This window comes from Bos indicus, chromosome 5, assembly GCF_029378745.1.
Source record: "Bos indicus isolate NIAB-ARS_2022 breed Sahiwal x Tharparkar chromosome 5, NIAB-ARS_B.indTharparkar_mat_pri_1.0, whole genome shotgun sequence".
Taxonomy (NCBI): Eukaryota; Metazoa; Chordata; class Mammalia; order Artiodactyla; family Bovidae; genus Bos; species Bos indicus.
Window position 1 is genome coordinate 103330001 of NC_091764.1, and position 25911 is coordinate 103355911.

Sequence of the window (25911 nt, forward strand, 5' to 3'; positions counted from 1 at the left end):
GTGCTCCTCTAGGAGTTTTATAGTTTCTGGTCTTACATTGAGATCTTTAATCCACTTTGAGTTTATTTTTGTGTATGGTGTTAGAAAGTGTTCTAGTTTCATTCTTTTATAAGTGGTTGACCAGTTTTCCCAGCACCACTTGTTAAAGAGATTGTCTTTAATCCATTGTATATTCTTGCCTCCTTTGTCAAAGATCAGGTGACAATAGGTGCGTGGATTTATCTCTGGGCTTTCTATTTTGTTCCATTGATCAATATTTCTGTCTCTGTGCCAGTACCATACTGTCTTGATAACTGTGGCTTTGTAATAGAGCCTGAAGTCAGGTAGGTTGATTCCTCCAGTTCCATTCTTCTTTCTCAAGATAGCTTTGGCTATTCGAGCTTTTTTGTATTTCCATACAAATTGTGAAATTATTTGTTCTAGCTCTGTGAAAGAATACTGTTGGAAGCTTGATAGGGATTGCATTGAATCTATAAATTGTTTTGGGTAGTATATTCATTTTCACTATATTGATTCCTCCAATCCATGAACATGGTATATTTCTCCTTCTATTAGTGTCCCTCTTTGATTTCTTTCACCAGTGTTTTATAGTTTTCTATATATAGGTTTTTAGTTTCTTTAGGTAGGTATATTCCTAAGTATTTTATTCTTTCCACTGCAATGGTGAATGGAATTGTTTCCTTAATTTCTCTTTCTGTTTTCTCATTATTAGTGTATAGGGATGCCAGGGATTTCTGTGTGTTGATTTTATATCTGCAACTTTACTATAATCATTGATTAGTTCTAGTAGTTTTCTGGTGGAGTCTTTAGGGTTTTCTATGTAGAGGATCATGTCATCTGCAAATAGTGAGAGATTTACTTCTTCTTTTCCAATTTGGATTCCTTTTATTTCTTTTTCTGCTCTGATTGCTGTGGCCAAAACTTCCAAAACTATGTTGAATAGTAATGGTGAAAGTGGGCACCCTTGTCTTGTTCCTGACTTTAGAGGAAATGCTTTCAGTTTTTCACCATTGAGGATAATGTTTGCTGTGTGTTTCTCATATATAGCTTTTACTATGTTGAGGTATGTTCCTTCTATTCCTGCTTTCTGGAGAGTTTTTATCATAAATGGATGTTGAATTTTGTCAAAGGCTTTCTCTGCATCTATTGAGATAATCATACGGTTTTTATTTGTCAATTTGTTAATGTGGTGTATTACATTGATTGATTTGCAGATATTGAAGAATCCTTGCATCCCTGGGATAAAGCCCACTTGGTCATGGTGTATGATCTTTTTAATGTGTTGTTGGATTCTGATTGCTAGAATTTTGTTAATGATTTTTGCATCTATGTCATCAGTGATATTGGTCTGTAGTTTTCTTTTTTTTGTGGGATCTGTGTCAGGTTTTGGTATTAGAGTGATAGTGGCGTCATAGAATGAGTTTGGAAGGTTACCTTCCTCTGCAATTTTCTGGAAGAGTTTGAGCAGGATAGGTGTTCACTCTTCTCTAAATTTTTGGTAGAATTTAGCTGTGAAGCTGCTTGGACCTGGGCTTTTGTTTGCTGGAAGATTTTTGATCACAGTTTCAATTTCGTGCTTGTGATGGGTCTGTTAAGATTTTCTATTTCTTCCTGGTCGAGTTTTGGAAAGTTGTACTTTTCTAAGAATTTGTCCATTTCTTCCACGCTGTCCATTTTATTGGCATAAAATTGTTGATAGTAGTCTCTTATGATCCTTTGTATTTCTGTGTTTTCTGTTGTGATCTCTCCATTTTCATTTCTAATTTTATTGATTTGATTTTTCTCCCTTTGTTTCTTGATGAGTCTGGCTAATGGTTTGTCAATTTTATTTATCCTTTCAAAGAACCAGCTTTTGGCTTTGTTGAGTTTTGCTATGGTCTCTTTTGTTTCTTTTGCATTTATTTCTGCCCTAATTTTTAGATTTCTTTCCTTATACTGACCCTGTGGTTCTCCATTTCTTCCTTTTCTAGTTGCTTTAGGTGTAGGGTTAGGTTATTTATTTGAGTTTTATCTTGTTTCTTGAGGTATGCCTGTATTGCTATGAACTTTCCCCTTAGGACTGCTTTTAAAGTGTCCCATAGGTTTTGGGTTGTCGTGTTTTGATTTTCATTCATTTCTACGCAAATTTTGATTTCTTTTTTGATTTCTTCTGTGATTTGTTGGTTATTCAGCAGCGTGTTGTTCAGCCTCCATATGTTGGAATTTTTAATAGTTTTTCTCCTGTAATTGAGATCTAATCTTACTGCATTGTGGTCAGAAAAGATGCTTGGAATGATTTCAATTTTTTGAATTTACCAAGGCTAGATTTATGGCCCAGGATGTGATCTATCCTGGAGAAGGTTCCATGTGTGCTTGAGAAAAAGGTGAAATTCATTGTTTTGTTGATTGAAATGTCGTATAGATATCAATTAGGTCTAACTGGTCTATTGTATCGTTTAAAGTTTGTGTTTCCTTGTTAATTTTCTGTTTAGTTGATCTATCCATAGGTGTGAGTGGGGTATTAAAGTCTCCCACTATTATTGTGTTATTGTTAATTTCTCCTTTCATACTTGTTAGCATTTGTCTTACATATTGTGGCGCTCCCCGTGTTGGGTGCATATATATTTTAATTGTTATATCTTCTTCTTGGATTGATCCTTTGATCATTATGTAGTGACCATCTTTGTCTCTTTTCACAGCCTTTGTTTTTAAGTCTATTTTATCTGATATAAGTATTGCTACTCCTGCTTTCTTTTGGTCCCTATGTGCATGGAAAATCTTTTTCCAGGCCCTTCACTTTCAGTCTGTATGTGTCCCCTGTTTTGAGGTGGGTCTCTTGTAGACAACATATGTAGGGGTCTTGTTTTTGTATCCATTCAGCCAGTCTTTGTCTTTTGGTTGGGGCATTCAACCCATTTACATTTAAGGTAATTACTGGTAAGTCTGATCCTGTTGCCATTTATTTTATTGTTTTGGGTTCGATTTTATACACCATTTTTGTGTTTCCTGTCTAGAGAATATCCTCTAATATTTGTTGGAGAGCTGGCTTGGTGGTGCTGAATTCTCTCAGCTTTTGCTTGTCTGAAAAGCTTTTGATTTCTCCTTCATATTTGAATGAGATCCTTGCTGGGTACAATAATCTAGGCTGTAGGTTATTTTCTTTCATCACTTTAAGTATGTCTTGCCATTCCCTCCTGGCTTGAGTTTCTATTGAAAGATCAGCTGTTCCCCTTATGGGAATTCCCTTGTGTGTTATTTGTTGTTTTTCCCTTGCTGCTTTTAATACTTGTTCTTTGTGTTTGATCTTTGTTAATTTGATTAATATGTGTCTTGGGGTGTTTCACCTTGGGTTTATCCTGTTCGGGACTCTCTGGGTTTCTTGGACTTGGGTGATTATTTCCTTCCCCATTTTAGGGAAGTTTTCAACTATTATCTCTTCAAATATTTTTTCATGGTCTTTCTTTTTGTCTTCTTCTTCTGGGACCCCTATAATTCGAATGTTGTAGTGTTTAATATTGTCCTGGAGGTCTCTGAGATTGTCCTCATTTCTTTTAATTCGTTTTTCTTTTATCCTCTCTGATTCATTTATTTCTACCACTCTATCTTTTATCTCACTTAACCTATCTTCTGCCTCTGTTATTCTACTATTTGTTGCCTCCAGAGTGTTTTTGATTTCATTTATTGCATTATTCATTATATATTGACTCTCTTTTATTTCTTCTAGGCCCTTGTTAAACCTTTCTTGCATCTTCTCAGTCTTTGTCTCCAAGCTATTTATCTGTGATTCCATTTGATTTCAAGATTTTGGATCAATTTCACTATCATTATTTGGAATTGTTTATCAGGTAGATTCCCTATCTCTTCCTCTTTTGTTTGGTTTGGTGGGCATTTATCCTGTTCCTTTATCTGCTGGGTATTCCTCTGTCTCTGTATCTTGTTTAAATTGCTGAGTTTGGGGTGTCCTTTCTGTATTCTGGCAGTTTGTGGAGTTCTCTTTATTGTGGTGTTTCCTCGCTCTGTGTGGGTTTGTACAGGTGGCTTGTCAAGGTTTCTTGTTTAGGGAAGCTTGTGTCGGTGTTCTGGTGGGCGGAGCTGTATTTCTTCTCTCTGGAGTGCAATGAAATGTCCAGTAATGAGTTATGGGATGTCTATGGTTTTGGGTGACTTTGGGCTGCCTGTATCTTGGAGCTCAGGGTTGTGTTCCTTGTTGCTGGAGAACTTGTTTGGTATGTCTTGCCCTGAAACTTGTTGGCCCTTGTGTGATGCTTGGTTTCAGTGCAGGTATGGAGGCATTTGATGAGCTCCTGTCAATTAATGTTCCTTGGAGTCAGGAGCTCCCTGGAGTCAGGATTTGGACTTAAGCCTCCTGCTTCCAGTTATCGGTCTTATTTTTACAGTAGTTTCAGAGCTTCTCCTTCTATACAGCACCATTGATAAAACATCTACGTTAAAGATGAAAAGTTTCTCTACCGTGAGTGTCACCCAGAGAGGTTTGCAGGGTTATATGGAGAAGAGAAGAGGGAGGGGGGAGTTAGAGGTGACCTGAGTGAGATGAGGTGAATCAATAGAGGAGAGAGTGGGCTATCCAGTAATCTCTTCCTTATGTGCACTCCACAACTGGACCACTCAGAGTTGTTCATGGAGTTATACAGAGAAGAGAAGAAGGAGGAAGGTGACAGAGGTGGCCAGGCGGATATAAGGGGGGAATGAAAAGGAGGGAGACAGATCCAGCCAGTAATCAGTTTCCTTCGTGTTCTCCACCGTCTGGAACACACAGAAATTCACAGAGTTGGGTAGAGTAGAGAGGGGTTAGGGAGGAGACACAGGCGACCTGGTGGAGAAAAGGAGAGTCCAAAGGGAGAGAGAGCAGTTAAGCCAGTAATCTCGCTCCCTAGTGAAAAATGGGTACTGAAGATTGGGTTCTTAAAGGTACCAAATTGGTAACAAATACATAAAAGCAAAAATTAAAAATCTAGAGTAGAGTTTGTAATTTCAAAAATACAATGTTAAAGAAAAGAAGAAGGAAAGAAGAGAGAAAAAACGAACAAACAAAAACAAACAAGGTCATGAAAATTATAAAGAAAATATAGGTACAAAATTGACAGCTAATACCTAAAAAGCAAAGTTAAAAATCTAGAGTAGACTTTGGAATTTCAAAAATACAATGTTAAAAAAAGAAGAAGAAAAAGAAAGAGAGAGAGAAAAAAAAAAAAATACAAGAACAAAGTCACATAAATTATAAAGAAAATACAGGTACAAAATTGATAACAAATACCAAAAAGCACAAATTAAAAATCTAGAGTAGAGTTTGGAATTTCAGATAAACAATGTTATTTAAAAGAAGAAGAGAAATAAACAGAGAAAACGAAAAAGAAAAAAGAAAAAAGGGTCACAGAAATTATAAAAAAAACTATAGGTACAAAATTTATAACAAATACCAAAAAGCTAAAATTGAAAATCCAGAGTAGAGTTTGGAATTTCAAAAGTACAATGTTAAAGAAAAGAAGGAAAAAAAAAAAAAAAAACAAGGTCAAAAAAATTATAAAAAATATATATATGAAGTTTGCTTTTAAAAAAAAAAGGGACTTTTTTTTTGCAAAGTAATCGGTTATAAAAGTGAAAATTAAAGGAATAATAGAGGACTTAAAATTTTTTTAATTAAAAAAATAAAATAAAAAGACAGAAAGAATGATCGTAAAAATAGTAAAAATATATCTAGGACTTTCTCCGGTTTTGTTGTGAGTATTGCAGGTTCAGTTCACTTTTGGCTAGTTCCTTGGTCTGACATATTTCTCAAGATCTATAGGCCCCTTCCTATGTAGTTGGCACTAACCACAGGGTTTTAATCTATTGCCTGTAGCTTCCAAGTTGGTTCCCTCTCTTATAGCTTCTTCTGTTTGCTGTTCTCTTCAGTGTCTGGTTTCCGCCCTGACACAAAGGGGACGGTGGAGGACACTTTTTTTTTTTAATTTTAGGCTCACTTGTTCAGTCGCGCTGAGGGGAGGTAGGGAGGGATGCTGCAAACAAATAACACTGGCATGTGCTCGCAGTGCCTCAGCCACACTGGGTCTGCCCCCCGTTCACGGTGCGTGTAGCCTCCCTGCCCACACTGCTCAGGCTCTAGGTTGCTCCATCAGGAACCATCCGTGGCTGGCCCTGGGCTGCCTGTACTTGCCAGGTCCAAGCCACTCAGGTTCAGGCACTCGGGTAGTCCTCAGAGGTGCAGACTCTCGGTTGGGCCTGCGTTTTGTGCCCTTCCCAGATCCGAGCAGCTCAGGTGATGAGGTGTTTGGCGCGCGCGATTGTTGCGACTTATCGCCTCCCCGCCGCTCGGTTATCTAGGTGTGCACTGGCGCACCTTCTCAGGCAGATGTTAACCGTCCAGACCCCCAAGAAGTTTTAGTTAGCAAAGAAGCCTGCTTACAGTTTTATAGATAATGTCTCTCTGGGGCTGCGATTGTCCCCTTCCGGCTCTGGCTGCCTATCACCGGAGGGGGATGGTCTGCCGCCGGCGGCCTGGTGGTGTCTTAGGTTAGGGCTGGCTTTTCGCATGGTAGATATCCCGCAGTCTGGTTTGCTAGCCCAAATTATTTCGCTCAGATAGCGCTCGGGGTATTCAGGCCAGATCCTTGCGATGCAGCCCGCGCCGCGCCTCCCTGCCCAGCCCCCCGCTTGCTAATGGCGGATGCAGGCATCTGTGCTGCTTCTTCGCTGGGGGAGTTACTGTAGGGCTCACAACGTGCGGGTTTTAATTGTTTATTTATTTTTCCTCCCTGTTATGTTGCACTCTGTGCTTCCAAGGCTCGGCACAGATTCGGCAGTGAGAAGGTTTCCTGGTGTTTGGAAACTTCTCTCTTTTTAAGACTCCCTTCCCAGGATGGAACTCTGTCCCTACCTCTTTTGTCTCTTTTTTTGTCTTTTATATTTTTTCCTACCTCCTTTCGAAGACTTGGGTTGCTTTTCTGGGTGCCTGATGTCCTCTGCCGGCATTCAGAAGTGGTTTTCTGGAATTAACTCGGCGTTTAAATGTTCTTTTGATGAATTTGTGGGGGAGAAAGTGTTCTCCCCGTCCTACTCTTCCGCCATCTTAGCTCCTCCTCTCATTGTAGTCTTAAGCAACTGATCCAACCAGTCCATCCTAAAGGAAATCAGTCCTGAGTATTCATTGGAATGACTGATGCTGAAGCTGAAACTCCAATATTTTGACAACCTGATGTGAAGAACTGATGTGAAGAACTCATTAGTAAAGACCCTAAGGTTGCGAAAGATTCGGGGCAGGAGGAAAGGGGAACGACAGGAGATGAAACTGTTTGATGATGGCATCACTGACTCAATGGACATGAGTTTGGGCAAGCTCTAGGAGTTGGTGATGGACAGGGAAGCCTGGCGTGCTGCAGTCCCTGGGGTCGCAAAGAGTCGGACACAACTGAACCACTGAACTGAACTGAATCTTAAGCAACTGAATCTCTGTTTGGTTCATTTTTCTGTTTTCTTCCTTGTGTTATTCTCTTTGCCTCACTGCAAAGCTTGAGGGACCTCAGTTCCCCTACTGGGATTGAATCCAGACAACAGCAGCAAATGCATCAAATCCTAACCACTAAACCATCAGCAAAACTCCCTGTTTACTTCCTTTTTTATGATTTCTATCTCTGTTAAAAAAAAATCTGAATTTATTCTGTGAAGTAACACCCTAGCTCAACAATTACTGAGCCCTAGCTCAATAATTACTGGGCCTGAGCTCTAGGACCCACAAATCACAAATAGGAGGTGATGCTGCAACCCCGGAAGCCTGGGTGCCTAGAACCTGTTCACAATAAGAGAAGCCCATGCATAGAGAAACCTGCTGCCCACAAAAAAGAGTAGTGCCTGCTTGCTGCATTTGGAGAAAGCCCATGTGCAGCAACAAAGACTCATGCAACCGAAAATTAAAAATAATAATAATGATGAGAAATTTTTTTAAATCTTATTTTCTTCTTATATTGTCTTCCTGAATTTAATTGTTTATCTGTGTTTTTTGGAGTTCACTGAGCTTCTTTGTGTGTCTGCCTTATTTCATCATATGTCTTCTATTTCATCACTTCCCAAGTGAATAGCCATGTGAGCTGCCCTGGAAGAAGCCCTGGGCATCTTCCCATCCCCAAGCACAGCCTCGAACTATGAAGGCTGCAAGCATGAGTGTAGGTTGGAGTCCTAGAAACCATCCCGAGTCATCAACCAAGTAACTGGGTGGGTCCAGCTCACAACCAGGCCAGCACTCTCAGGTTTTTTATTAGTTCAGCAGCTTCTCCACATGTCCACAATGGAATTGGCTGGGGGTGGGGGTGGGGGGGCAGGGAGGGTTGCAGGGGTATTGCTGTGTAAACGTAATCTTTACTTTGTCACTTCTTCATGCCAGCTCTGTCTACACTGAGGAGTCACAGCAGGATCACAATTACATTTTCAGTTCAGTTCAGTCGCTCAGTCGTGTGCCACTCTTTGTGACCCCATGAATCACAGCACACCAGGCCTCCCTGTCCATCACCAACTCCCAGAGTTCACCCAAACTCATGTCCATCAAGTCGGTGATTTCATCCAGCCATCTCATCCTCTGTCGTCCCCTTCTCCTCCTGCCCCCAATCATTCCCAGCATCAGGGTCTTTTCCAATGAGTCAACTCTTCCCATGAGGTGGCCAAAATATTGGAGTTTCAGCTTTAGCATCAGTCCTTCCAATGAACACCCAGGACTGATCTCCTTTAAGAGGGACTGGTTGGATCTCCTTGCAGTCCAAGGGACTCTCAAGAGTCTTCTCCAACACCACAGTTCAAAACCATAGCCTTGACTAGATGGACCTTTGTTGGCAAAGTAATGTCTCTGCTTTTGAATATGCTGTCTAGGTTGGTCATAACTTTCCTTCCAAGGAGTAAGCGTCTTTTAATTTCATGGCTGCAGTCACCATCTTCAGTGATTTTGGAGCCCAAAAAAATAAAGTCTGACACTGTTTAAGCAATCTTGAAACATCTGAAAAATAGATGTTTTCAAAGAAGCCCCTGGTCTGAAATTCTTCCTCTAAGAGATCAGTCATGTCAGATGCTTCCATCCATATCTCTGAAACATAAATAGCCAAATGTTCTTATCTTTCTATCTACATCTATTCTTCTGGGTCCCCTCTGCCTAGGTCTCCACTTTCTTGCCTTCTTGTCCCATCTGAATACAGGGTGTGGGTGAGCACCAATTTGCCTTCCATCAACTTGAAGATATATATGAACTGATATAATTCACTTATAAGGAGAGATCCTTGGAGAGACAAGAAATAGCAGCATCCTAAAGAAATGGTAGGAAGAGATGGAAAAGAAAGAATGGATTTATAAGGATTGGATAATCAAATAGACATGGGAGATGAGCAAAGAGGTGTCTGTATCCACTAAAGGAATAAATGAGAGATGAAAAAGGAAGAGGTAGTTATGTAAAGTTAGAGTTTTAATTGGCCTCTGAATATTGAGGCAGGATAAGGAAAGCTCTATCCATTCTCTCCCACCAGCCAACCTTCCACTTTGAAACTCATACCCAGTCTGGTGTCCAAGAACAAGTTACAAACTGGTGATGTGACATCTCAGAGGTGTTTAGAACTATTTTGTTTTGTTTTCTTTTTCCATGAGTTCATCTTGTTAGGAAGAAGTATGTGAATATAGACCAAGTTTACATCCTTAAGAGTGACCTGGAACACTTGTGTGCATGCCCTCATTAGCCTCTAGGACAAGTGAGAAAGCAGGTCAGCTCACTCATCTTTCATTTCCTTTGAGAAAGATGGCATTTGAGGACTATCCTCTAAAAGCGTTTGACATGGAGCTTGCTAAATTAACAGCACAGCAAAAAGTTAATTTATTAAGAATATTTCATTTTGAGCAATTTTCATATGACACAATTACAGGTCAGCACTACTCTACTGAAATACAGGCAGTTAGAATATCTGAGGCTTCATCTCATATTTAATACAGCATCACGAGAAAGTCACTGGGGATGTTCCCAGGGCACTGAGTTCAACATCATCATACCCAGCATCCCCTTTCTTCCCCTGGAGCAGCCAGAAGCTCTCTTCTCCTTCCCCAGGATTAGCTGCCTCTCTGGAGAAGTTCAGGAAAGAGCCTGAAGTAGAAAAGAGAAGTTTGATTAGAACTGAGATGAAGATGAGACAGAACCCTCTGGTGTAAGGGAGACAAGCACGTGGTTATAACAAAGCATCCCTGGGGCCCAGGTTGGGGAGGGAGGCTCAGGCTATTTCACATGAGTTCCAGTGAGGATGGATCCCAGCTGTCCTCTCAGATCCAGTGCATGTGGTCTCCTGGGCCTCAGTGTTGGGGAAATCCTGCATCACAGGAGACCTCTGCTCAGGAGTTCTGGGAGACCTGCCTCCAGGCAACACAATACCAAAGAGATGCCCAGCAACGGTAAGAATCATAAAAAGGAATTTAAATGTTCTCCGTTCACAGGTGATAGATGCAAATTCACAATTAGAGGGAGACTGGAGACAGGAAAAATCTGAATTCCTCACTCACAACCCAAGTCTGCTCTTAGTTGACTTGACTCCTGTCCCCAAATGTCCACAAATAGTATCACAGGTGTACCCAGAGATATCTCCTCCCCAGAAACTACACAGGCCCTCAGATGGAGAAATACTCTTTTCTAGAGAATGAGGGTCTTCTTGCAGCTACTGAAATATTAGTTTATTGTGATACACTCAGTCAAAGGCTTTGGCATAGTTAATAAAGCAGAAATAGATGCTTCTCTGGAACTCTCTTGTTTTTTCCATGATCCAGCGAATTTTGGCAATTTGATCTCTGGTTCCTTTGCCTTTTCTAAGTCCAGCTTGAACATTGAGAATTTTATGGTTCATGCCTTGTTGAAGCCTGGCTTAGAGAATTTTGAGCATTACTTTGCTAGAGTGTGAGAAGAGTGCAACTGTGCAGTAGTTTGAACATTCTTTGGCATCGCCTTTCTTTGGGATTGGAATGAAAACTGACCTTTTCCAGTCCTATGGCCTGGAAAGATATTATTAAAACTGCTAAGTTTTCCAAATTTGCTGGCATATTGAGTGCAGCACTTTCACAGCATCGTCTTTTAGTATTTGAAAGAACTCAACTGGTATTCCATCACCTCCACTAGCTTTGTTCAGAGTGATGCTTCCTAATGCCCACTTGACTTCACATTCCAAGATATCTGGCTCTAGGTGAGTGATCACACCATCTGATTATCTGGGTCATGAAGACTTTTTTTGTATAGTTGTTCTGTGTGTTCTTGCCACCTCTTCTTAATATCTTCTGCTTCTGTTAGGTCCATATCATTTCTGTCCTTTATTGTACCCATCTTTGCATGAAATATTCCCTTGGTATCTGTAATTTTCTTGACCAGATCTCTAGTCTTTCCCATTCCATTGTTTTCCTCTGCTTCTTTGCATTGATCAGTGAGGAAGGCTTTCTTATATCCCCTTGCTATTCTTTGGAACTCTGTATTCAAATGGAGATATCTTTCCTTTTCTCCTTTGGTTTCACTTCTCGTCTTTTCTCAGCTATTTGTAAGGCCTCCTCAGACAACCATTTTGTATTTTTGCATTTCTTTTTCTTGGGGATGGTCTTGATCCCTGCCTCCTGTACAATGTCACGAACCTCCGACCATAATTCATCAGGCACTCTGCCTATCAGACGTAATCCCCTGAATCTATTTCTCACTTCCACTGTATAATCATAAGGAATTGATTTAGGTCATACCTGAATGGTCTAGTGGGTTTCTCTACCTTCTTCAATTTAAGTCTGAATTTGACATAAGGAGTTCATGATCTGAGCCATAGTCAGCTCCCAGTCTTGTTTTTGCTGACAGTATAGAGCATCTCCATCTTTGGCTGCAAAGAATATAATTAACCTGATTTCAGTACTGACCATCTGATGATGTCCACGTGTAGAGTGCTCTCTTGTGTTGTTGGAAGAGGGTGTTTTTTATGACCAGTGCGTTCTCTTGGCAAAACTCTATTAGCCTTTGCCTTGCCTCATTTTGTACTCCATGGCCAAATTTGGCTGTTACTCCAGGTATCTCTTGATTTCCTACTTTTGCATTCCAGTCCCTTATAATCAAAAGGACCTCTTTTTTAGGTGATAGATCTAAAAGGTCATGTAGGTCTTCATAGAACGGCAACTTCAGCTTCTTCAACATTACTGATTCGGCATAGACCTGGATTACTGTGATACTGAATGGTTTGCCTTCATGTATGTGACCGTGCAAAGATATTATTAAAACACTTGTTCCACCTTTGAATTTGGTTTAGTTCAGTTCAGTCACTCAGTCATGCCTGACTCTCTGTGATCCCATGGACTGCGGCACACCAGGCTTCCCTGTCTATCACCAACACCCAGAGCTTGCTCAAACTCATATCCATCAAGTTGGTGATACCATCCAACCACCTCATCCTCTGTCATCTCCTTCTCCTCCTGCCTTCAATCTTTCCCAGCATCAGGGTCTTTTCTAAGGAGTCAGTTCTTCACATCAGGTGGCCAAGGTATTGGAGCTTCTACTTCAGCTCAGTCCTACCAATGAATATTCAAGATTGATTTCCTTTAATATGACTGGGTTGATCTCCTTGCCATCCAAGGCTCTCTAAAGAGTCTTCTCCAACACTACAGTTCAAAAACATCAATTCTTCAGCGCTTAGCTTTCTTTTAAATATGCTCAATTAATCGATAAGTTTCTCTTTTGGCCATGACATAATGCTTGTCGGATCTTAGTTCCTTGACCAGGGTTGAACCTAGGCCCTAGCAGTGAAAGTGCAGAATCCGAACCCGTGGACCACCAGGAAATTCCATAATCTATAAACCTTTATGCAAGTATATCACATACAAAGTGATAAGTTTATGTCACATTATGGAGACATAAATGCCAAAAAGCAGAGTGATTCCTCACTCCGTGCAAGGAGTCTGACAGCATTAAATATGGCATATGGTCAAGATAATGCTACCAAATGTATGAGATTACCTATATTTTGAATCTCTAGTGAGGCTGGGCATTGAGGAGCACAAATTCACTCTTATCAGATAGAAAGATTGCAGGAGATCAACTGACCCCACTCACCTGTCTGAGAGGACCTCACCCCGTCCTCCTTCTCTGGGGGCACTTCCTCCTCATTCCCCTGAGAGGGAGAAGGAGTTCCAGGCACTGGTACTTCTTCAGCATCATCATAATTTTCATCAGGGACATCAGTCATCTGATCTGGGGGTTCCAAGAGCAGACAAGGGAGTGGATGAAACCACAGTAAGTGGGTTGGTCTGGGGAATATCTAAGATACCTTCTGACCCAGAGTTTCCAAGTTTCTGAATAGAGGCACCAGTCACTCCTTGTTTCAAAAGACTTTTTTTCTCTAAGACCACGTTTCATTTTGATGTGTCCATAGCCAAAACATGATATTACATATCTCAATATTTTGTGGTGGAAACTACATATCTCAAAGCAACGCTTCCACCATTGAGCATTGCTAAAGTACTTTGACAAACTGTGCTTTACAGATGTTATTTTTTTAAAAACATTGTGTGCCTGTTGTGATTCTGTACACAGAGAGACCAGTCCCAATGTGACACATCACAGAACAGCCAGAGAAGGAGAAGGACGAACCCCATCTGGACACAAGGGATGCCTCTGGTCCATCAAAAGAAAACCATTCCCCTTAAATCTCCTCTCTATAAGGGAAACTCTCCTCCCCAGAGCCCAGCCAAGGCAGGTCCACCTCTATTTCCTGGACTGGATCTGTAGTCACTGTTGTCCTCACCATCTCTGGTGTAATACAGCAGTTTAGTCAGTGAGAAATCTAACGGGAAGCCTCATGTGGAGCCAAACATCACACAGCACACAGCATGACCCTCCCCACACCCACAGGACCTGTGTTAAGGCTGAGAAGGGACAGGCCTGGATTCTGAAGTGTAGACAGAGGCTGGGAGGTCACGGGGCTCTGAGAGGCCATCCTGCCTCTTTGGAGGAGCTGTCTCTGTGAGCCTGGGGCACACATGGGGTCTGCAGATGCTGAGAAGATGTGCACAGCCAGTGGGTGGTGACAACCAGAGATCCCAGGAGGGCAGAGACACTCACCTGGGCTGCCCAGACCTTCCTTCTGTGTCAGAAGGTAATCGAGCTCCTCATACACAGCTTCAGCAAGAGCATCTTCATAGCTGGATAAGGCTGAGAGATCCCCCAGCAGGTCAGAGAAGCTTTCCCAGATACCCCGATCCAGCCAGCCCACCTTCATCTCCCTAGCGCTCACATGGGGCTGCCAGGACCTCAGCATCATCTCCTACCCCATGCACCATGTCAGCACCTTCTCCCTCATCTGACCCTGATTACAGCTCAGTGCCAACTCTTTCTGGTCTCACAGAAGAGGCCATGACTTATGAGAGTTCACACCCCAGTCCTAAGAACCTCTGTCTACTCAGCCCTTAGAGCTCAGCACGGAGCACATGGAGTCTACAACTCTGAACAGTACCTGGCCCAGGTTCCCCTCCTCATACCTGCCCCATCTCCTGCCTCCACACACTCTCCCTGGTCCCCAGTTCCCCCTGCAGCCCACCTCTGCGCTCTGCTCTCCATCTGAGTAGCTGAGTCACCAGGATGACGAGGACCAGGAAGAGAAGCGACCCCAGGATAAGGCAGAGAACCCCAGGCAGGGAGAAGATGCCAGGGAGAGAATTTGAGGTTGTTCTGGTCCCTAAGGAGAACAGGAAAAAGGGCTGGAGATAGTCTTGGGCACAGAGAAATCTCCTGTGTCAGCATTTTCAGGAGCTCTGGACAATGGCGTCTCAGCCTCATACTGTCAGGGCTCCTCCGGGTCTCGTCCTGAGACAAGTCAACTCCACTCTGGCCAGTGTGGCCCCGAGGCAGAGATGGGGATTGTCAGGGAGCTGCCCTGCCGAGACAGCCTCTGAGGACCCAGCTGATCCCTTCTCCTTGGGCTTCAGGAGACAGAGCATCAAACAGTCCAGGGACTTGCACCTCTCTGATGAGGAGAAACACTCAAGGGCAGGTGGGAGATCCTGAGATTCTACAACAAGGAAACCAGACTTCCTTGGACCCCGGGCATGAAAACATTTGACCCTGGACATCAAGGCAGGGGATTTCCCCAGTGTAATGCCCTGACTCCTCCCCAACAGCCATGGCTCCTCAGACTCTTTCCTCTTCTGAGTTGTCAGAGGGCCCACAGAATAGGTGCCCAGTATTTGAGTATTCTCTCCTGCCCGTGGATGGATCACAGTACCTGCTGTGGTCGTGGGCAATGTTGTCCTTACACCTAAAGAGAAAAACAGTAGTGTGGGGAAGAAGAATTGGCCAGAATACAGGGCAACCCATTTTTCCCTCCTGAGCCTGAAATCACCCCTCTCAGTCTCCACAGCATCAATGTCCAGGCCTCCCAGCTCCCTCATCCTAGATCAGAGCCCCAGCACCCGGGATGTCTGAACACACACTCCCCACCACGCCCGGCCCAGCCCGCTGCCCCTGCGCTGCCCCAGGTCACCCAGGGCGGACCCCGAGCCCCTCACTCACCAGAGCACCTCACACCAGCATCCTCCTCGTGCTTGCAGTCGCTCTGCCCCCAGGGCTCCGCAACACAGTCCCACAGGGAGGACTCCCGGCCCCCGCACTGCACCTCGTCCAGCCAGATGCTCCCATTTCCAGGGCCAAATGCTGCAGACCGCACGGCTTCCAGGGCCTGGCCACAGCCCAGCTGCTGACACACCACCTCAGCCTCTGCCAGGCTCCAGGAGTCATCGCACACGGTGCCCCAGGAGCCGTTGTGCCACACCTCCACCCGCCCTGAGCACTCGCTGTCTCCTCCCCTGAGGCGGAGCTTCTCTCTGTCTGAAAAGGCAGCAGCCCCTCCTGTGACTGCCCTGATGGGAGGAAGGAGCCCCTGGGAGCCACACGGAATGGGGCGGGGCCGACGTACCTGTGCAGGCGGCAGCAGTTGGACAGCTCTTGGGTCTTCTTCCTGCACACAACAGGGAAACAATGGATCAGGAATAGCTGAGGGTGTTCCTGTCCCCACATAAGATTATCTAAGGTCCATGGCTCAGTGCAAATGACATGTGAAAACACAGGGTCATTATCTCCTGGGCTGAAACATTCACTGCATCTGATCACAGCTGAAATTACTTTAAATATTTACTTGTTTATCAGTCTTCACACCCCACAGCAAATATAAACACAGACATCTACGAGTGTACACACACCCCTCTGAATGAAAGTTCCATTAGAAGAAGGACCTTGTACATCTTATATGTGCCATGTTTCTGCTATTAGGACAGTGCCTGCTCATTGTATGCACTCATTCAACAAATATCTATGGAAAGCCATTTCGAAATACCTAGAGAGGGGCTTGATAAATGAATGAATAGACAAATAAAATTCAGTGAAATAAAATTTCTTTTTTTTTAAATCATACTAATCTGTGAAATAGTAAACTAAATATAAATTAATGGTAACAGTCTATGATAATAGTTCATATTAAAAATAATCAGTCCAGAAGCACAGAGTCAATTTATATTCAAAATCTCATATACATAATTTTAATGGAAAATTATTAGATAGATTATAAACTACTCTTACCTATTATTCAATGTGACAAGTGGGCAAGTGAAGACTACTGTTGTAAAAGGAAACTCTCTTTTCTAAATTTATTTTTAATTGGAAGATAATTGCTCCACAATGTAGTGTTGGTTATGTGTGTGTGTGTGTGTTAGTCGCTCAGTCATGTCCAACTCTTTGTGACCCTGTGGACTGCAGCCCACCAGGCTCCTCTGTCCATAGGATTTTCCAGACAAACACGCTGGAGTGGATTGCTATTCACTTCTCCACTGGATCTTCCCTACCCAGGGATCAAACCCAGGTCTCCTGCACTGCAGGCAGTTTCTTTGCTGTCTGAGCCACCAGAAAAGCCCATAGTGTTGGTTAGGAATCTCTTAAAAAGGAAGTATACAGGAAAGACTTAGTAGAATTCTGAGAAGATATATGGACACATATATGTACACACTGAGTAAGCCAGAAATGCTTGCAATAGTTAAAAAAAGCCTATTGATATATCTGTGGCGGATTCATGTTGATGTATGGCAAAACCAATACAATATTGTAAAGTAATTAACCTCCAATTAAAATAAATAAATTTATATTTAAAAAAATAAAAATAAAAATCTATTATAATCTTGAAAAAAAACTACAGGGGAAAAGTGATGGTACAGGGGAAAAGTGATGGGGGAATGGAAAAAGAAAAAGCCTACTGAGAAAAATTTGTATTGAGAAGATGCTGAAATAATAAACAAAAGACTGAAAATATATACAAAAGAATTGAAGCTGAGAGAAATAAATATAAATTCAATAAAACAGAAGGGTAAATAGTACCTGTCATAAAGTATCAATATTTATATATTCTTTCCAGATCATCCTTTCAAAACTCCTACCCACTCTATGCAGAGAACCTCTGAGAAAATGATGGCAGGACCTCTGTGAGCGGGTTGCTCATTTTCATGGTCAAAGACTTTACCACCTCTCAATTCACAAGGTTTAACTGTAGGGAAAATATCATCAATAAAAGGTCTCATAGTTTAATGCCTCTTTGGCCTCCAAATGAAAAAGACAAAGAGATGAGCAAAGAGAGGCAAGGAAGGGAGTGAGCCTCTGCTTTTAAAGTATCTGATCCCACATTCTCTTAGCTATGGGTTTTAGGCAACATCCAGCATACCCTTCAAGGTGCACCTGAATGGGGTGTGTGTGTTTGTGTATGTGGAGGGGGAGGGAAGGAGAGAGAGAAACAGAGAGAGAAATGTTGAAGGAATAAGATGCTATGGTTTGACTATTTGTTGCCCTCGCAAACATTTATTTATTTCATTCAAAATTTACTGCTGAAATCTCATCCCCAATGTAACAGTATTTAGTGGTGGAGCCTTCTCAAACTCTTCCAAAAACAGAAGAAAAGAACACTTCCAAATTCATTTTATGAAGCCAACATCAGTCTGATACCAAAGCCAGATAAGGACACCATGAGAAAAGAAAATTACGGGCTAATACTCTGATAAATACAGGTGAAAAAATCGTCAACAAAATACTAGAAAACTGAATTTGAGAATACACTAAAAGAATCATACACCATGATCAAGTGATATTTGTTGCAAGGATACAAGGATAGTTTGACATTCACAAATTAATCAATGTGATATACCAAATAAACAAAATGAAGGTAAAAATCATATCCTCAAAGGATACAGAAAAAGTGTTTGACAAATTCAACATCCACTTACAGTAAAAACTCTTTTACTAAGTAGGTATAGAAGGATTGCATCTCAACATAATTAAGGCCATATGAAAAGTACACAGCTAACATCATACTTGACTGTAAAAAACCAAAAGCTTTTCCTCTGAAATTAGACACAAAACAAAAATGTCTACTCTCACCACTTTTATTCAACTTAGTTTTGGTAGTCCTATCCAGATCCATCAGGCAATAAAAAGAAACTCAAGACATCCAAATCTGAAAGGAAGAGGCAAAACTGACACTATTTTCAGATTGAAAAGTGAAAGTGTTAGTCACTCAGTCGTGTCTGACTCTTCACAACCCCAAGGACTGCAGCCTGCCAGGCTCCTCTGTCCATTGGGATTCTCCAGGCAAGAATACTGGAGTGGGTTGCCATTCCCTCCTCCAGGGGATCTTCCTGACCCAGGGACTGAACCCGGGTCTCTTGCATTGCAGACAGATTCTTTACCATCAGAGTCATGAGGAAAGAAATCCCCTTACATGATATTATATGTAGAAAACACTAAAGACTTCAGCAAAAATATGAGAACTAATACACTCAGTAAAGTTGCAGAAGAAAAATCTGTATACAAAAATCATATGCATTTCTTTACACTAACAACAAACTGCTATAAGAGAAACTGAGAAAACAATTATATTTACATTTGCATGAAAATGAATAAAATGTCTAGGAATAAATTTAACCAAGGATGTGAAAGACATGTACACTGAAAACTATAAACACATTGATGAAAGATACTGAAGATGACTCAAATAAATGGAAAGATATTCTGTGCTCATGGATTGGAAGATCTAATATTATTAATATGCCCATACTACCCAAAGCAATCTACAGATTCACTGCAATTCTTATCAAAATTCAATGGAAATTTTCACAGATACAGAAGAAACAATCCTAAAATTTGCATGGAACCACAAAAGACGCTCAATACCAAAGCAATCTTGAGAAAGAATAACAAAGCTAGAGGTGTCATGCTTCCTGATTTTAAACTATATTACAAAGCTAAATTAATAAAAACAGTATGTCGATGGTATAAAAATGAACACAGAGATCAATGGAATAGAATAGAGAGTCCATAAATAAACCCACATTTCTATGGTCAATTAATTTTTGACAAAGAAGCCAAGAATACACACTGGGAAAAGGACAGTTTTTTCAGTAAATGGCATTGGGAACACTGGACAGCCACATGCAAAAAATGAAACTGGACCACTATCTTACACCATTCACAAAAATTAACTCAAAATAGATTAAAGACTTGATCACAAGTCCTGAAGCCATAAAATTTCTACAAGAAAAAACAGAAAATAAAATCCTTGACACCAGTCTTTGTGATGATTTTTTGGATCTGACACCAAAAGCAAAGGGAACAAGAGTAAAAACAAGCAGTTGTGATGACATAAGGCTAAAAAGCTTCTGTCCAATTAAGGAAACCATCAATAAAGTGAAAAAGCAACCTATGGAATTGGAGAAAATATTTGCATATTATATTTCTGGTAAGGATTATTATCCAAAATACACTAGGGACTCATACAACTCAGTAGCAAAAAACAGTCTGATGTTTTTTAAATGGGCAGAGAACCTGAATAGACATTTTTTAAAGAATACATACAACTTGCCAATAGATACATGAAAATGTGCTCAACATTATTAATCATCAGAAAATACAAATCAATTCCACAATGAGATATGACCTCATATCCTCTAGAAAGGCTTTTATCCAAAAGAAGAACTAACAGGAGTTGAGGAGAATGTGAAGACACAGGAAAGCTTTTGCACAGTTAGAGGGAATGTAAGTTGATGCAGCCCCTATGGAAACAGTACTGAGGTGCATCAAAAATTAAAAATAGAACTGCCATATGATTTAGGAATTTCACTTTGGGGTATTTATCTGAAGGAAACAAAAACACTAACTTGAAAACCCAATGTTCACTGCAGCAACATATGTTGAGTTGCTAGGTTGTGTCTGACTCTTTGCAACCCCATGGACTGCAGCATGCCAGGCTCCTCTGTCCTTCACTAACTCCCAAAGTTTGCTCAAATTCATGTCCCCTGAACTGGTGATGCTATCTAACTATCTCATCCTCTGTGGCCCCCTTCTTTTGCCTTCAATCTTTTCCAGCATCAGGGTCTATTCCAATGAGTCAGCTCTTCTCATCAGGTGGCCAAAGTACTGGAGCTTCAGCTTCAGCATCAGTCCTTCCAATGAATATTCAGGGTTGATTTCCTTTAGGATTGATTGGTTTGATCTCCTTGCTGCCCAAAGGACTCTCAATTCAATTGTGACATCCAAGCACCACAATTCAAAAGAATCAACTCTTTTTAGCTTCTTCTATAACCTGGATCTCACGTCCAGATTTGACTGCTGGAAAAAATATAGCTTTGACCATATGGACCTTTGTCAGCAAAGTGATGTCTCTGCTTTTTAATACTCTGTCTAGGTTTGTCACAGAGCAGCAAGCCTCTTTTAATCCATGGCTGTAGTCACTGTCAGCAGTGATTTGGGAGTCCAAGAAAGAAAATCTGTCAGTGTTTCCACTTTCTCCCCTTTTATTTGCCATGAAGTGCTGATGATCTTAGGTTTTAGAATGTTGAGCTGTAAGCCAGCTTTTTCACTCTCCTCTTTCACCCTCAATGAGAGGCTCTTTAGTTCCTCTTCACTTTCTGCCATTAGAGTGGTATCATCTGTGTATCTGAGGTTGTTGATATTTCTCACAGCAATCTTGATTCCAGCTTGTGATTCATCCAGCCTGGCATTTCCTTTGATGTCTATGATGTTCTCTGTATATAAGTTAAATAAACAGGGTGACAATATACAGCCTTGACGAACTCTTTTCCCAATTTGGAACCAGTCGGTTGTTTCATGTCCGGTTCCAACTGCTGCTTTTTGATCTGCATACAGGTTTCTCAGGAGGCAGGTATGGTGCCCTGGTATTTTCATCTCTTTAAGAATTTTCCACAGTTCATTGTGATCCACATGGTCAAAGGTTTTATGTAGTCAATGAAGCAGATGTTTTTCTGGAATTCTCTGGCTTACTCTATGATCCAACAAATGTTGGCAGTTTGATCTCTGGTTTCTCTGCCTTTTCTAAACCCAGCTTGTACATCTTGGAAGTTCTCAGTTCACTTACTGCTGAAGCCTAGCTTGAAAGATTTTGAGCATAACCTTGCTAGTCTGTGAAATGAGCACAGTTGTGAGGTAGTTTGACCATTCGTTGACATTGCCCTTCTTTGAGATTGAAATGAAAACTGAACTTCTCCAGTCCTGTGGCCAGTAATGAATCTTCCAAATTTGCTGAAGTATTGACTGCAGCACTTTAACAGTATTACCTTTTAGTATTTTATAGCAATATATATGAGACAAACAATGTAAGTCTTCACTGATGAATGGATAAATAAAATGTAATATAGATTTATATCCACCCATAAAAAAGAAGAAAATCTTGCCAGTTTCAACAACATGGATGGACCTCAAGGGCATTATGCTAAGTAAAACAAATCAGTCAGAGAAAGAAAAATACCATATAATCTCATTATATGTGTAATATTAAAACAAAAACAAGTTCAGAGATGCTGACTAGTTGGTGGCTGCCAGAGGTGGGGGATTTGGTATGGGCAAAGGTAATAAAAGGTATAAATTTGAATTATAAAATTAATAGGTGAAGAGATATAACATACAGCATGGTGACTATAGGGAATACTGTATTGTCTATTTGAAAGATGGCAAGAAAATACATCCTAAACATTCTCATTATGTAAGAAAAATTTTTAACTATATATATGGATCTATATATATGGATTCATATATATAGATATAACTAGACTTACTGTAGTGATCATTTATCAATACACACAAACATACAAGCATTATGTTGCACACAGCAAAAAATTTAATGCTGTATCAATTACATCAATTAAAAAATTTTAATAAATCAAGTTTGGAACATGTAGATTAAATAAGCTCCATCCAAACTTCATTTTATAAACTCAACTTAAATCCATCACTTAGATTTTAAAATATCAAATCTCACTAACAACATCCTACAGGGTTGGGAAAGACACAGAAATAGACATAAGTCACCTTCACATGAGATGTAGGCTTCCTCCTTTGGAGAGCATGAACTGTATTTCCATGGGCCAGAAGGACACTGCCAGAGAGAGGTATCCATTTTCCGACACTGAATTAAATCTACCCACCGGGGTCTAGAACCTTCCCTGAGACCAACAGAGGTGTTGAGACTTCCACTGTCCCCACATCCAAGCTGTCTGCAGATCACGGACACAGTGATATCTTCCATGGGGCTGCGGCAGACACTGCCCCAGGTCCCGTTGTAGAAAACCTCCAGCCACCCAGCACACTGCTGGTCCTCGCTCACCATCCTGAGGGCCAGGAACTCTGAGATTGAAAGGGAGGAGACAGGACACAGTGAGAAACCCACTCAGAGCTCTGGGTTTTCCTCTCTCCCCAAACTTGTGAACACTCATCTCTGACCCAGCTGAGGAAGCAAATCCACTAGATGACCAGAGTCAAACCTGTCTCCTTTTTATCTGACTTTGTCCATCTGTGTCTGTCTTTCTAAATATTTCTACCACCATGATGTAGTGAATATAAACTGAGGAAGACCAACCGGGACACCTGCAGGGAGAGGGAGCTGACTCCTGCTTCCTGACAAAACATCTAAAAGAGTGTATGAAAGGGGTGTGATGTGGACAGTGTGGAGGCAGATAGACTAATGGACCTGTGACTGTTTCCTTATCTGGCAAAGGGGACTTTACAGATGTGATTAAGTTAAGGACCTTGAGATTACCCTGAAATATGACGGATTAACCACCTGAGCACAGTCTAATCCCAATCTTAGACTCACTATCCTTTAGAGTGGAATACTTTTCCTCGTTCTGGTTAGAGGGAGATGTGATTATGTATAACAGTTAGAGAGGTGGAGCATTGTTGGTCTGATGATGAACAGAAGGGGGTTATGAACGAAGGCAGGCAGGCAGTTTTTAGAAGCTTGAAAAGACAAGAAACAGATTCTTTCCCAGAGGCTGAGAGGTGATGTGACTCTACTGAAACCTTGATCCCCATCCTGTGAGATTCCTGCTGGACATCTAAGCTACAGAAGTGTAAGGAAGTAAATGTGTTGTTTTAAACCATTAACTATGTGGTAAATTTTTACAAAGCAAAAAAACTAGCACCTTGGCTTTAAGACTTCTCTACCATATGTACCAGAAGAGTGAGCCCTGATTTCAAGGAAAACTGAGAAAAGGCTATGCCAGCAAACACTACTGAGGAGAAAGGACCAGAATCTCAAATGCTGCACGAGGCAGTGAAGGCACCTCGTCTTCATGTCTGCTGGAAAGACAGGCTCCATGGGAGGAAGCCTCCTTCTCTGGTCCTTTCAGCATCTCTCCCTCAGGGTTCAGACCCCCGTCCTCCTGGGCCCTCCCCTCACCCTGCCTGTGGACAGTGTGGAGTGCTGACCTGAGCAGATGACCCCGGCGTCCTCCTTGTGTCTGCAGTCGTGCCGCCCCCAGCCCCGGGAAGGGCACCTCCACACGTGGGACTCCTTTCCTGTGCAGTTCAGGTCGTCCAGCCAGATGGGCCCTGATCCTGCCCCGAAGTGAGCAGACCCCGTGGCATTGAGGGCTTCTCCACAGCCCAGCTGCCTGCACACCACACGGGCATCGTCCAGGTCCCAGTCATCATCACAGATGGTGCCCCAGGAGCCCTGGTCAAGGATCTCCACTCTCCCGGCGCAGGGACCGCCCCCGTCCACCAGGCGGAGCTGCCTGCTGTCTGAGGAGAGAGAAATGGGACAATGGTGCGTTGACCTGGGGAATGAAAAGGGTCTTCTGTTCTGTGGGACCCTCACCTGAGCAGTAGGGAGAACTCTCCTCTGAGGCCGCAGAGCCTGCAGGTTGAGACAGGAAGTCGTTGCACTGGGGCAGCACCTGGGTGTGGTTTCCTGAAAAAAGAGCAATGATTAGAAGGTTGGGAAGGTTGAAGAACAGGAAACTCAGTTAAGCAAAATAATTTTTAGGAGGGGAGGGGACTTTGGGGGGAAATGGATACATGTATATGTATGGCTGAGTCCCTGCCTGTTCACCTGAAACTGTGACAACATTGTTAATCGGTTAAACCCAATACAAAGTAAAAAGTTCAAAATAAAATAATAATAATGACCTAGTGATGGAGCTGAGATGAAAGCTGTAACATACCAGTAAAGTTACCATAATCTTAGTGTTCCTTTCCTTATGAACAGCCCTGGTCGTGACAATGCCACGATTCCTGTTTTAAGCCAAGCTTTGCCCTAAGAATGAGTTAAATAAGTTGCTCTATCCTTAATCTACCCCTAAATAGAAGAAGCAAAACAAAATCCTTTCTGAAGGCTTTGTACAATTTTTTATCTACAATGTTTCTGATTTTAAAAACACATATAAAACAGATCTCATGGAAAACAAGAGGAAAAAGAAACATTTAAAAAATTTCCCAGGGTATTTGGCTCTTAGAGTTACCTGACAGAGAGTTTATTTATTTTTATTTGAGCATAATTGCCTTACAACGTTGTGGTAGCTTCTGCTGTACAGCAAATTTAATACATTATATATACATGTAAGGGTTTCCTAGGTGATTCAGTGGTAAAAATATCTGCCTGCCAAATAGGAGACTGGGTTCCATCCCTGGTTGGGAAGATCCTCTGGAGAAAGAAATGGCAACCCACTCCAGTATTCTTGCCTGGGAAATCCTATGGACAAAGAAGTGTCGCAGGCTACAGTCCATGAGGTCACAAAAGAGTCAGACACAACTCAGCGACCAAACAACAACGAAATATATATATATATATATATACATATATGTATGTATATATATATATATATGTATATATATCCCCTCTTTCTTGGATTTACTTCCTATTTACATCACCACAGAGCACTGAGTAGAGTTCACTGTGCTATAAAATAGGTTATTATTTATCTATCTTATGTGTTCAGTTCAGTCGCTCAGTAGTGTCCAACTGTTTGTGACCCCATGAACCGCAGCACGCCAGGCCTCCCTGTCCATCACCAACTCCCAGAGTTCACCCAAACCCATGTCCATCAAGTCAATGATGCCATCCAACCATCTCATCCTCTGTCGTCCCCTTCTCCTCCTGCCCTCAATCCTTCCCAGCATCAGTGTCTTTTCCAATGAGTCAGCTCTTCACACCAGGTGGCCAAAGTATTGGAGCTTCAGCTTCAACATCAGTCCTTCCAATGAACATTCAGGACTGATTTCCTTTAGGATGGACTGGTTGGATCTCTTTGCAGTCCAAGGGACTCTCAAGCGTCTTCTCCAACACCACAGTTCAAAAGCATCAATTCTTTGGTGCTCAGCTTTCTCTATAGTCCAACTCTCACATCCATACATGACCACTGGAAAAACCATAGCCTTGACTAGGTAGACCTTTGTTGGCAAAGTTTATGTGTGCGTGCATGCTAAGTCACTTCAGTCGTATCTGACTCTGTGATACTATGGATTGTAGCCCATCAGGCTCCATGTCTACGTGATTCTTCAGGCAATATCTATTTTATACTTAGTATCAATAGTGTAGGGCTTCTGAGTCTGATGGCTGAAGCAGTAAAGAA

At 41.8% G+C, this 25911-nt stretch overlaps 1 protein-coding gene across 1 annotated transcript in view; it reads right to left on the bottom strand.

Annotated features, from left to right (window-relative positions):
* Nucleotides 1-25911, bottom strand: part of LOC139182962 (antigen WC1.1-like) — a gene marked incomplete in the record, with an annotated part of 771738 nt that overhangs the window by 698486 nt on the left and 47341 nt on the right. Inside the window, 5 exon segments of the mRNA XM_070788644.1 lie at nucleotides 15540-15841; nucleotides 15930-15971; nucleotides 22370-22684; nucleotides 23768-24082; nucleotides 24159-24251. Coding sequence (XP_070644745.1) covers nucleotides 15540-15841; nucleotides 15930-15971; nucleotides 22370-22684; nucleotides 23768-24082; nucleotides 24159-24251 — 1067 coding nt within the window.